Genomic DNA, 12,763 nt, shown 5'->3' on the forward strand with positions numbered 1-12,763 from the left:
GTTGCTTTTTAAAAAATAAAATAAAAAAAAAGTATGTGTGCTCTTTGAACTCTTTGAAGGGGGCGGAGCTTGGTGACGGGCGGAGTTTGGTGACAGAGCGTTTCTGGATCTGTGATTGTGATTGGTTGAGAGGATGTAATGATGTAATATTAACCTACGTGGCTAGAATGCTAACAGAAGGAAAACTGTTATTCTATTGAACTTTTTATTGACCCTTTTTTTCTATCATCAACATACGTCTATCGATCGATATATATGGTTATTGAATTATCGTCCAGCCCCACCTGAACCAATCGATGTTAAATCACTGAACAGACAGACACCACACCATACACATCTGCATCTTTATTATCCTTTGCAACATGTCATACAAATTTCTCAAAATGTCAGTTTTAGCACGAATGACTCAACAGCAGTTGGATGCCTATTTTAAAACAAACGTAACTGTCCCCATAATTCAGATAGTTGTATCGTACGTTTGGGCTCAGCAAGGAGGTCCCATCATAAATATATCACTGATTAGCCATAATATTGACCAAAATCGCTAGTGCTGCAGAAAAAGCAACACAACAGTGCTACGAGAAATGCTCTAAAAGCTACACTTTGCTTTCTTTTCTTTAATGCCTGTAGAGGAAGACCACCGTGGACAGCTTCAGATCCTGCAACTGTGCACTTTAAGCTGGAAAACACTGGAGGCAGCACATGGATTTAAAATTGAAACAATTTAAGCCGGGCTTTATGCTAGTACCCGCCCAGTCAGCCACTCGCTAACTGTGAGCGACATACTCTCTTTGATATAGCAGCATCGCGTTTGTCACAGTGCACCTCAGGAGGATTATGAAGAGTATAGTCGGTACGCGGAGGTAAAAACGTCTAAATACAAGGACCAGATGCTACAATATGAAAATATTACAACTGGATAAAGAGAAACAGTCCATTATGAAAAGGGAGGGGGGGGAGGCAGCAGAGGAGCATAACTTGGAAGATCGCATGAGTTTCTGGCTCTCCAGGGGAGGCGGGATGGAGAAACAGCACAGCGTTACTATGACGACGGTCGTACCTGAAGAGTCCTCACCCCTATCAGGAAGGAGGGAGGTGCTTCTTCAGTCATCTCATTAATAACTTCAAATTCCAAATTTGGTACAGGAAATGCCACAATGTTAGAAAATAAGCCTCCAAACAGGAATAATGGAGTTCCCATGAATAAACAATGCAAAGATACAAAATCTTCCCAAACTGTTCCCAGATGCACAGAAACTAATAACTCTCCCCGTTTTTTTTTTTTTTTTTTTTTTTTTAACAAGAGCAACAAACAAACAGAAGATCTGAACACATATAGAGACACTAACACGCACATACACAAATAGAGAGGCCCTTCAGTTCCCAGAAATTAAAGAGACAATTTCCTTCAACGTGTCTCTCGGGTACAAACGTCTTTGAGGTCAGCTACGAGCCCACTGCGCAGCGAGTCCACACAGTGCAGCATTAAAGTAATTGCTTCGGCAGCCATTTTGCATATAAAGTTCATACAAAAATCCGGGGGGCAACGGCGAGCGAGCGAGCGGGCGGGCCCCCTCTCCTTTCACGGCGAGCTGAGATGCAGGAGTGGTCAGCTTGTTGGCCTGACATTTCTACGGCTGAAAGGAAAAGGCAGGAAGCCAAAACCAAACAAAAAAACACCAGAGCGCATTGTTGACCCTGGCTCGCCGAGGTCCAAGCTGTCATGGCAGAGCTGGAGAGAGTTATTCTGTCAATGTTGGCCTTTGTATTAAAAAAAAAGAAAAAAGAGAGAAATATATGATAAAAAATAAAATACACAGGTACATGTGCATATCCAACATAATCACGACGTTTGTCTGTAGAAAAATATAAAGACTATAACAAAGTCAGCCAGAAAATAAATCCAACGAGCAAAATTCAGGAATTTTTTTTTCCCAGCCTGCCTCCACAGCAGCTGTGTATCACTTTACACAGACTAAAGGCAATTTGGTTTTTAGACAACTTGAGCCAGAAGTTATACTAATCACAGCTCAATCCTGGAAGAAAAGAAAAGGGTAACCATGGCTGGAGCAGAATATTTAAGAAAAACGGAGATAATTCAACAAGGATTCCTCTACACCTCTGCTCTCTAAATCGGCCACGTGCACAATCTGATTTTGGTTTTGCCATTTTTGAGCTTCTGCAAATGTTCTGTCAAGCTTTTGGACCTCCGAGTCATCTTTAGTGTAATTAATCACCAAGTATGGCAAAAAGCTGCACACCTAGCCCTCCAACACCATCAATAAAAACAGAAGCTATTACATTAAGGTTGGTGAGGAGGAGTTCAATAATTATATTCATTTCCAATGAAAGTCTGGACCATCTCATACCTTTGATGACGGCAAATAATGCATTGCAAGTATCAATACATCCAGTTTACTCACAAAGCCATAAACATCAATGTATATATTGTGATTTTATGGGATGGATTTCTAATTCAAATCTGAAAAGTGGGTCAGCCTCGTCTGTATTAAGCCCCGTTTTACTCTGATACCTCTAATTGCCTTTGGATCCATGCTATGGAAATGAAAGGAATAAGGCGGAACTGCAAACCTATCACAACACGGAGAACGTTAATCTAAGAAGCAGCTAAGAGACCTATTATAAATCTGGAGGAGCTGCAGAAATCTGCTTCTCATGTAGCCAGGAGAGTCTGTTGGCAGGGCAGCTATTAGTGGCACACTTTACAAATCTGGCCTTCACTGAAAAGTGGCAAGTAGAAAGTCATAAGAAATCCTGCTTGCAGGTTGTCAAAAGCCATGTATGAAACACAGCGACTAAATCTGTTAATTAAGCCGTTTTGCACATCCCCTCTGAAGACGCATCACCGCTGTGAAACATGGCGGCGGCAGTATCATGCTGTGGGGACGCAGGGACAGGGGAGCTGAACCGTGTTGCCGGGAAGTTGGATGAAGCTGATTACAAGACAGTGACGAAAGAAAACCTGCAACGAACGCAAGACTGAGATGGAAGTTCCCCTTCCAGCAGGATAACGACACTAAAAATACAGCTAGAGCTACAGCGGAACCGTTTCAGCCATGCTCTCATTTTGCCTTCGGCAATGTCCAGATCCAGATCAAATAGAGTTTATGGTGAAACCGGAACGCCTCTCTTCAAAGACCCCTCCGTCCATTCAACTGACTGAACCTGAGCTGTTTTATGAAGAAGAATGGGCAAAATTTTAATCTCAGCGTGTAAAACTGCATTACCTTCTCACTAAGACTTGAGGCTGCAGCTGGCATAAAGGGCAGTTCTACAAAAAATAAAAAAATAAAAAATGGAGCCACACTTTTCAGATTTTCTGCTGTAAAAGCTGTAGAAAACTCCACATCCCTTCACAATCATGGCTACAATGCGTAGCTCTGTTGGGAAAAAAAAAATCCAATGGCATACATTAAAACTGGCTGTAATGAAAGCGAATCCTTTTGCAGAATAATTTCTGCTGTAAAACCATAAATATGACTTCATACAAAAAATCCTTACCAGGCAAACAGAAAACCCCAGATCTAGTCAGATACAACTCTTTAAAAAGGTCCTGCATGTAAAATATCAGTTGGAAGTGCAACATTATTCAGCTTTTTAATGAACTAAGCTAGTTGAACCTGCAACCACTTCTATTCTCGCTCACTGAACAGGAAGCATGTCTGAATCTGAACCACTCATGAAAAAAAAAGAGCTCACAGTGAATCAACAAACATCTTCTAATCAAACCAAGCTCCTTGTTATTGAGTTAATGCATAGTAATGAGACATGGCTGAGAAGGTCAGTATGGGCTGTAAGGCCAAATCTGTAGAGTTTAGGAATAATAACAACATCAGGACTGATGATGGTTAGTCGTGTGAAAGTAATTACAATATTTATGGCTTGAAGACTGTAGATAAATGTCAAAAACGACGGCACCGGCGGCCACATTTATTGGCACCCCTCATCCAGATGTGTCAAATGCCTAAAAGTCAATGCTCCGTTTAACATAAATGTCACTGAAGCATTTTTTAAAGTAACTATTTTGTCTTTTTTGAGTTAAACAGAGTTTATTGGGACTCCTAATGTTCTGCTTCCATGGGGTAAAGTCAACACAAGACTGGATTAGGTTATCTTGTGACTGCACAGTGAGCAGGAAAGTAAAAATAAATAAATAAAATAAATAAATCCTCCAGAGCTGACTGGTCTCCATAACAGCTCTTAGATGGCACCTACATGCAAACAGTTAGTTTGGGAGGAACGGCAGCAGTAGAAATGCTAAATGTTGCGTTTGCTAATCTCTACATGGGCATAAACTGGCCCTGTGTGCTTTGGTCAGAAAAGGCTAAAAACTGTGATGCACATCCATCGGCAACGATAAATCGGCACCTTTAAGCTCTTACTTCCTGAATTTGTTTACATACCCAAAAACAATACCTGACATATTTCCTGTTGCGTAGTGTGCTGTTAATTTGTTGGCCAAAACTATGAGGAAAATCAGTTTTGTCAATGTTTCTTTTTTAATGTATAACAATTAGACAAAAACGAAATGAAAAAAAAAAAAACATTTAGAATGACCGTGCTAATGATGAGTATCATTGGCAGCTGGCTGAGTGTGAATTCAATTCAGTCGGTTAAAAAAAAGTATGATTTTGCCAACTAATACCTACACATAGCTAAAATGTGACCAAAACTCATTTACATTGTAGTCAGAAGATGACAACAATAACTGCGTTCAAAGTTAACGCTGCATGGATGCGTGTTCTAAATGAAATGGAGATTTTTCATTTGAATGTAGAGCCAAACTGAACATAAAGGAGAATGGCGAATGCTATCTCTTGGGCAAAAGGAGGTTGTACTGACAACAGGGGGACCTTTAACTCTGCCATCAATGTTTATGTTAAAACCTACTTAACATTTACCCCAATTTAAATACATGGGCTGAAATTCAAGTGAAGCAAATGCTGCACATGTCTAAACGTTTCAGTGTGGAATTTTACTACTGCAATAAAAATACATTTATTTCGAGGCTTTTCAAACATCTTTCCCAGCAGTGCCAATAAATGTGTCCGGCTCTGTTCGGTGAACACGATTTCCTATTTTATACATATATAAACACTTCTCCAACCTGCTGCAGGTCAGATATTTCTTGATCAAAAGTAATTTTAAGACCCAAAAACGTTTGCAGGAACCTAAATGTCATCCATGTGCTCTTCTGAATTTCATAAAACCTCTGCAGGTCTGCATCATGCTACATATTAACCTACTTCTTTTGAGTAGGAAACAAATTAATACAATTTAGCATAAAAAAACAACAACAAAGTTTGCACACTTCGGTTTAAAGACGGTTTAAAGCACATTGTAACAGCAGGAAACATCCTGCCAACCCCACACCTCTGCTCAGATGTCCTCTGTAAAATGCCCCTAGTGTTGTAAATGCATTTATAGTGGATTTATTCCATTGGAAAACCTGCATTTTTAGGTGTACATATTAACATTGCATGTTAATGTACCTTTAAAACTCTTTCTGGGCAATCCTGCAGGACTTTACCTAAACCAGTGAAATTGGGAGGAAAAAAAGTGCTTCCTTGTGAAAACTTTCCTTACTAGGTCCATGCCACACCGTTCCACATTTCACAGTAAAAAAAAAACAACATCGACAAAGAAACGGACCAAATGAAAGCTAAAAGAATTATTTAAGAACAGCAACTGAGGTACTGAGTAACTTCTGATAATTCACTTACCAAATGCTTGGGAAGTAAAGTGCATTGCTCTGCTACGTGTGGCGGAAACATCAAAGAGCTGTTGTAGATGAACGATTAACTAGAAACCCTTCCCATGTCGCATTCACATTCTGCATGCATTTATGGTTTAGGGTATTAAAGTCACTACTTCTGCGTGGAGGTGACTGTAAACCGGAACAAAAAGGAGTTGGCATCAGATTTTTAAAAAAAACATATCTGAATTATGTTAGAGCTGTACAAAATATTGGCACGTTATCTTATAAACAGTATACTGGACGGGGATCAAATTGTCTAACAATTAAACAAATTAACCATCCGGTCCTCTGTCTCATGTTTCACAGTATCAAAAGTGCACTATTTGCCAAACCCACCAAGGCTCGTTCGAAAAAGGGGCTGCACTCTCTCTTTCCTTTTAATGCCCGTTTAATGCTACACGCTCTTGACCCTTGACCTCCATCACACCTGCGTCTCCACACCATCCAGTTTAGGCATCAAGATCCGAGGAGTCACCCCGGAGTTAAGGTCCCTCTCGAACTCCAAGAGCTGACCCATGAAGTTCAGGTTGGGCGAGACCACGGGCCGACGGCTCCGCACGTATTTGTAGGCGTCCGTCATTGTCATGAGGGTGTGCTTCATAAGGTAGGCGATGACGATGGTGGCAGAACGGGACACGCCTGCTTGGCAGTGAACCAGCACACCCTGTCCACTCTGATATGCCTCCTCTGGGAATGAGAACAACAACTTAATCAACTTTTGAGCTGATATACAAAATGTGACATTCCTCTCTGTAATTTCTCTCTCTCTCTCTCTCTTTCTCTCTCCCACACACACACAAATATTCATATTCGCACGAAACTGGTCAAAGATCTAGCCTCTCCATCTTCATCTCGGGTAGATTTCCGCTTTGAATCATCCAACATTTAGTGTAGCTGTGCAGTGCCTGATAAAAAACTACTGGATTTGGCTGTTTTTAATCACTGCAACCAGACAATGAGGCTATTTGAATGAATTTCTTTCCTACTGCTTTGTAAGCAAAACTACATTTTTTATCTTAGTTTTTCTAAATGAAGAAATGCCCATTTGTTAATAGGTGCAGAATCATGTAAAAGCAGCAGGGCCAAGTGAATTATTACAGAACCAAAACATGTCAGCCATTGGCCAGTTCCCAGCATAAAGTTATACCAAAAACCTACCCTGTCTACACTGCTAAGGTTTCCAGTCACATAAGCATGTAATAACACATTCTTCCTCTCTTGTCACTGTGCACAACTGCATCAGTTAGCTGACTGAAAGAAGACTGCTGCATTTTCCTCTTGATCCTGGATTACCAAAATTATTTTTTTTAAGAATTATTGTTTTAAGGCTTTCTTTGAAGTCAGAAGTTTACATACACCAACATTACGATGTCTTTAAATAATTCGGGGGAACCCACATGATGATGTCACGACTTTGTAAGCTTCCGAATCAAAACAATTAGTTGCATTAATTTAATTCACAATCTGTGAGACGGGGGCACAACTGTGGATTAATCTCAAGGAAATGCCTGCGACACACTTTCCTTGAGAGACATCAGGGAAAATTGTAGACCTCCACAAGCCTGGCTCATCCTTGTGTGAAATTACGAGATGCCAAAGATGGCGGCCAAGATCTCTGGTGCATAGAAAGTTCATGGGCAGAGCTGAAAAGACGTGCAAGATCTAGGCAGCCAAAAATTAGAATCAGAATCAGCTTTATTTGCTAAGTTTGTGCACACAAACAAGGAATTTGACTTTAACTTTGCTCCTAATTAGGACCTCTTCAATATAAATATGCAAATTAAAAGGGAAAATAAAAATAAATGTGGTCTTGGACCAGCAGAACTGCCTCATGTTTATACACAGACTTGTTACTGTCTTGTCCTTAGACTGCCGCTGCCATCTTGGTGTCACTTATTGAAACATAGGTCACGGTTCTCGCCATTTCTGTCAGGACGAATGGATCAAAATACAAGCAAACGATAGTGAGACGTAAGTCATATTGTTTAAAAGGCATTTCTACCAAATACCAAGAAAATGCATGTAAAATTCTGAATTGGAAGTAGGGCTGCACAATTGATAGCATTTGCAATATAATCGCAATTTAAAAAAAAAAACGCAATTTCCAAATCACAATTTTTGGCTATGTCACAATTAGTGAATCAGAAACGTCCTTTAGGTGTCAGTAATATGTTTAAAGTGGGTTTGCCTCCACATGGAAGGGAAGACTGTTGCAGCAGTGAGATAATCTAATTTTAATATATGTTTTAGAGTTTATATAATCATACTGTTTTACCAGAAACTTTCAGGAATCTCACCACAGAATTAAGTACTGGTCAATCAGTTTAATACATAGACTTGCTTGTTGGTTGCACTTTGCACTTTATGTTTAACAAGGATCGATGTCCAAATCAATTAAAAGCTGTTCTCTTGAATAATATTCTGATTAATAAAAACATTAAAAGTTATTGTTTTAAATAGTCCTTGTTTACAAACATCTTTATCTACAGGCCATTTTTGTAGCTTGTGGTTAATGAAGAGAAAAGTCTAAATCAAATCACAATTTTGGTTGAAATATATATTAGTCAGAACGCAATCATTTCTGCTCCGAGTTGAGACGCAGTGGGTCTTTTAGCACCTAATCTGCGCAGCGATGAAACAGATTGATTTGTTGTTTTCATATGTTTAAAAACACATGATCAATTAAATTAAAAAAAATAACCACATTAAATCGCAATATTAAGATATAAAAATCACAATTAGATTATTTTCCAAAATCGTTTAGCCCTAATTGGAAGAGAGAGAAAAAACAAATACTGGCAGATTTACATTCTTGGTAATCAAAAATGACGCTACATCACAGCACAACTCTGCTGTGATGTAGTGCTAAATATTTAAAAAAGGCTTGTTGTCTTTTCATTCAGTGTATTTAAGGATATGGTATCTGCTCTATATTTGATGATGCAACCACCAAGCACCGTTGCTTTTTAAGTAAAAGCTTCAAAATACAATCCAACCATATGAATGTCCACGCTGCCAGCAGATGTGACGATATGGATGCTGTTGATGCACGTCTGCCAGGTATAGAGGTTTTTGTAAAGGCTAACATTATGGAAGCTTTTAGTTGTCCAAAAGAAGTGCGCTTTTTTCTTTTGAAGGAGTTTTTGGGGTAGACTTTAGTTTCATAATACAGGCTATATGAAAGGTGTCAATTGATGTTAGTTAATATACCAAATACCCAATTAATTCCAGAAAACAGCGCTATAAGTGAAACCTAGAAAACATTATAAGGGGAAAGCTCTGAAAACACAGTCGTTTTGTCGAGCTTAAGTGACTACAGTGGGAGTGGAACTTTCTCTCCTAGGTTTACTTCTACTTAACTGGATGAAGAAAGCTTTATCCAAACACCAGCAGGCTAATAAACAAGCCAAGTCTCAAATCCTACAAATCCCACACCATATACATGCACGCCCACACATTCGCAACAGGACAGGTCCTTACCGATGAATTCAAAAACCTCCTCGAAGTACTGCCGGAGGTTTTGCTTGCTGTTGTCAGTGGCTGGGAGCCTTTTGTAGCGGAGCCCCGAGTTAATGTGGTAGAGGGGCAGGTGTGTGGTCACGTTCACCACGTAGCCAATGTTGAGGCGCAGCAGCAGGTCCAGGTCCTGGGCGTCTCTCTCGTTCCCCAGGAACAGGAAGGGCAGGATCGGGCTGATGACGGCGTTCTCCGCATCGGGAGTCATCACAGTCTCATCGGACAGGGAAGCTGGCAATGACGAGGACAGCGGCAGAGAGAGCCTCACTGTGGAATAACGAGGAAAGTGTGGAAGATGCATTGGCATTTTCCTTAGTTCATAGTATGGAATGTCATACTGGAAGTTAAACAACAATCATTGTTGTGTGTAATTAGTGCTGGCAACAAGAACGTTTTATAGCTACTTTATAATTTGTTGAAATCTTCTCAAACGTGTCTATATCAGGACAAATCACAAAATGTGTCAACCAATTACTGCAAAACCTCCAAAACATAACCAAATGTAGTGTTGGAGTCTAGCTGGTCTTTAGACTTTAGACAACCAGATTTTTCTCCATTATTGAGGAGTATATGTACTTTCTTCATTAATAAGGGAACTTTAACCTGCTACACTCAGGAATATGAACAGCAATATAGTCTTACTTCGGTTGTTCTCCTCATCTTGCTCTCTGTTGAGGGAGTTCAGGGCCAGGTGAAGGGACTGAGCAGACGGCAGCGAGTGTCCTCCCTCCCTGTCTCTCTGCCAAGGTTTGGGTTTGATGAGTGTGCTGGGGGCCGATGGTGGAGGGGAGAAAGACACAGGTGATGGCGGAGACACGGAGCGGGGAGAGGCGCATCGTGGATACACTTGGTCATGCTCAGGGCTGTCGCTCATTCCAACATCTTCTGCTTTATTTAAGAGCCTCTTCAGCGAGTTGCGGCCATCGTCATAGCTGGATCCCAACCTGCTGCCTACAAAACCGAGGGCCGCCATTTTGCCCTGCTGAAGTCGCCGTCGGCCGGCATGGTCTGTGAGATGAGTCTGTGCGTATCCCTGAAGGTTCTGACAGTCCAGGAGTGCAAGGCCGGCTCCATTGCTGTCATTCTGGCTAGAACAGGTTCTCCCAACGCCAGTCCCGGCACAGTTGTTCTTTTGGGCTTTAGAGTGGGTCATTTTCTTGGCCAGTTCCTCAGGCCAGATGGTGCGTACACTGTAGTCATCATCATCCGCTTGTAACATAGCCACTGGGTGAGTCGGCCCTAAGCCTCTTCCGGGGGGTTTTCCGCGGCGAGGGTTGAATGTCACCACTATCGGGTCGCTGCTGCAGTAGCTGCAGGAAGAACTGCCGGTCTGGGACGCTTTGTTGTTGCAACCAGACACACAGCTTTGAATCGCCCGCAAAGGGGTTGAAGAAGACAGAGAAGTACAGGGAAGGCATCCTCCTACTAGCTTTTTCCGAAGGATAGCAGGACTCTCAAAGTTTCCAGCTTCTCCACCGCAGGAGGCACAAGGTAGAGGTTTGAACCGAGCTGCTCGACAGTCAGAGGCGGTGCTGTTCGTTGAGGAAGTGTTGGACGTGGAGGCGGTGGAGAGACAACCACCCAGATTCTTTAGCCCCATGTCTTTACTTCCTCTCTTCACTGTGCTGACATTGTGGCCACAGGAAAATGAGGTAGAAGTGCTTCCTCCACCTCCTTGGTAGCTGGAAGAGTCTCCTTTACACCCCGTGCATCTTACCAACCTCCAGCAGCCACAGGTGAATGGGTGCGCACAGTCAATGGTGCAAGTGTGGTCTGGACTAGGGAACCCTCCGACACGGGAGGAGCAAGGAGACAGCGGAAGACCATGAAGAATGTGAGGGCGGTGATCCCTCGTGCGAGGTGGGTGAGGCTGGTTAAACTGTTGAAAAGAGATTGGGACATGAGGGGGTTGGGACGGGGGGGATGACGGACAGTTGGCGTTTAGGATGGCAGCATGGGGCACAGGAACAGAGTGGTGCGTGTAGGGCAGATTGTGGCTATTATGGCTTTGGTGAACAGTTCCCAGCTTGGAACCTTTCCTGTGACCCAAAGAGGGAAATTCTTGGTCACTTCTGCTTTGAAAAGTGGAGTTTTCTTTCTCTCCTCTGAACGTATGCTGTTGTGCCTGAGCAGGGACAAACTGGAGGATCCCCCCAGGGGAAGATGACAGCTGACGAACCCGCTGTGGCTTGTGCTCCACTCCACAAGGCCTCCCTGAGCTTCCAGTTTTCCTCTCACATTGCCCTTGATCCAGCTGGGAGGAGACACACTTCCTTCTGCCACCTTTTACACTTCCAGTGCGCCCTAATGAGTTGCTTAAACCTCCCCGCCCCCCTTTGTCTACTGATACCTTGATATCGATAGTATGTGTGTGGGAGGGAAGCCGCGGGCCAAGTGTTACTGTGCCATTGCTATGGCAGTGGCTCGGGATGTGGCGGAAACCTGCTGGGATGACAGGCTGGTCGCCCTTGAATCTCTGCACACGGGACGACCTGCGCTTGCATTCCACATTTAGAGATTTACACGCGGGTGAGTAAAAATGGGAATGAGAGGTGTGAAGATGTGAGGGCTGGAGAACCTGTCCATTGGTAGAGGCTGTTATTTGAGAGGAATGCTGTGGGACGGTTTGTGGGGAAGCCTCACACACGTGTTTGGGGCGCTGAATGACCACTATGCGCTCGTCAAGAGGGAGGGGAGGCATCTGGGTTTATGCAAAGCTGGTCAAAGAAAGAGAAGAAAGAGAATTACATCAGTCATGAAGTTACCACTTTGTCACATATACTGGAATTATTCAAAAGCACTTTATATTTCACTAGTTGGGATGTAAACAGCACATGCTAACACATGGTGATGGATATCAAGTTGTAGCCATGGAATATACAGCACAAAAACTGCTGTCATTTGTTTTTGTAGGTTAAAATATGGGATCATTTATTAAAACAGATAAGCTATTTGACTTTGAAATGTAAAGTTTACAAAACTATTGATGCCCTTCAAACCTTTTAAGATTTTATAACATTACAACTGTTAAAGTATTTTACTTGATTTTATGTAATAGACCAAACACAAACTTGATTATCTGAAAGGAAAATGTTTTTGCGAATCTAGAGACTGAGGTTTTTGTTCATCCATCTTTGCATAATACGTCAAGCTCAGAGCATTTGTGAACAGTTATTAAATCTTGCCACAGATTATCGGTTGGATTTAAGATGGGACTTTGACTAGGCCATTCTAACACGGGAATATCATTTGATCTAAACCGTTCCATTGTAGCTGTGGGTGGAAGTTTAGGGTCATTGTCTTGATGGAAGATGAACATCTTCCCCGGTCTGAATCTCCAACAGGTTTTCTTCCAGGATTTCCCAGTATTTAGCTTCAGCCATCTTCCCATCAACCCTTGACAGCTTCCCATGTCCCTGCTGAAAAAAGTATCTCCACAGCAGAATGCTGACACCACTATGATGTGTT

General features: G+C 42.1%; 1 protein-coding gene across 3 annotated transcripts in view; it reads right to left on the minus strand.

Annotated features, from left to right (window-relative positions):
* Positions 1–328: 328 nt before the first annotated feature.
* si:dkey-175m17.7 (dual specificity protein phosphatase 10) overlaps positions 329–12,763 on the minus strand; it is a 31,742-nt gene continuing 19,307 nt past the window's right edge. For all 3 annotated transcript variants that reach the window (XM_012871209.3, XM_036143375.1, XM_036143376.1), the window contains 3 exons: positions 9,938–12,012; positions 9,260–9,562; positions 329–6,466 (listed from right to left, as the gene is read on the minus strand). In XM_012871209.3, the coding sequence (XP_012726663.2) occupies positions 6,201–6,466; positions 9,260–9,562; positions 9,938–11,996 (2,628 nt within the window). In that variant the 5' untranslated portion in view covers positions 11,997–12,012 and the 3' untranslated portion in view covers positions 329–6,200. The remainder of the gene's footprint in view (positions 6,467–9,259; positions 9,563–9,937; positions 12,013–12,763) is intronic.

Source organism: Fundulus heteroclitus, chromosome 11 (assembly GCF_011125445.2).
Source record: "Fundulus heteroclitus isolate FHET01 chromosome 11, MU-UCD_Fhet_4.1, whole genome shotgun sequence".
NCBI lineage: Eukaryota > Metazoa > Chordata > Actinopteri > Cyprinodontiformes > Fundulidae > Fundulus > Fundulus heteroclitus.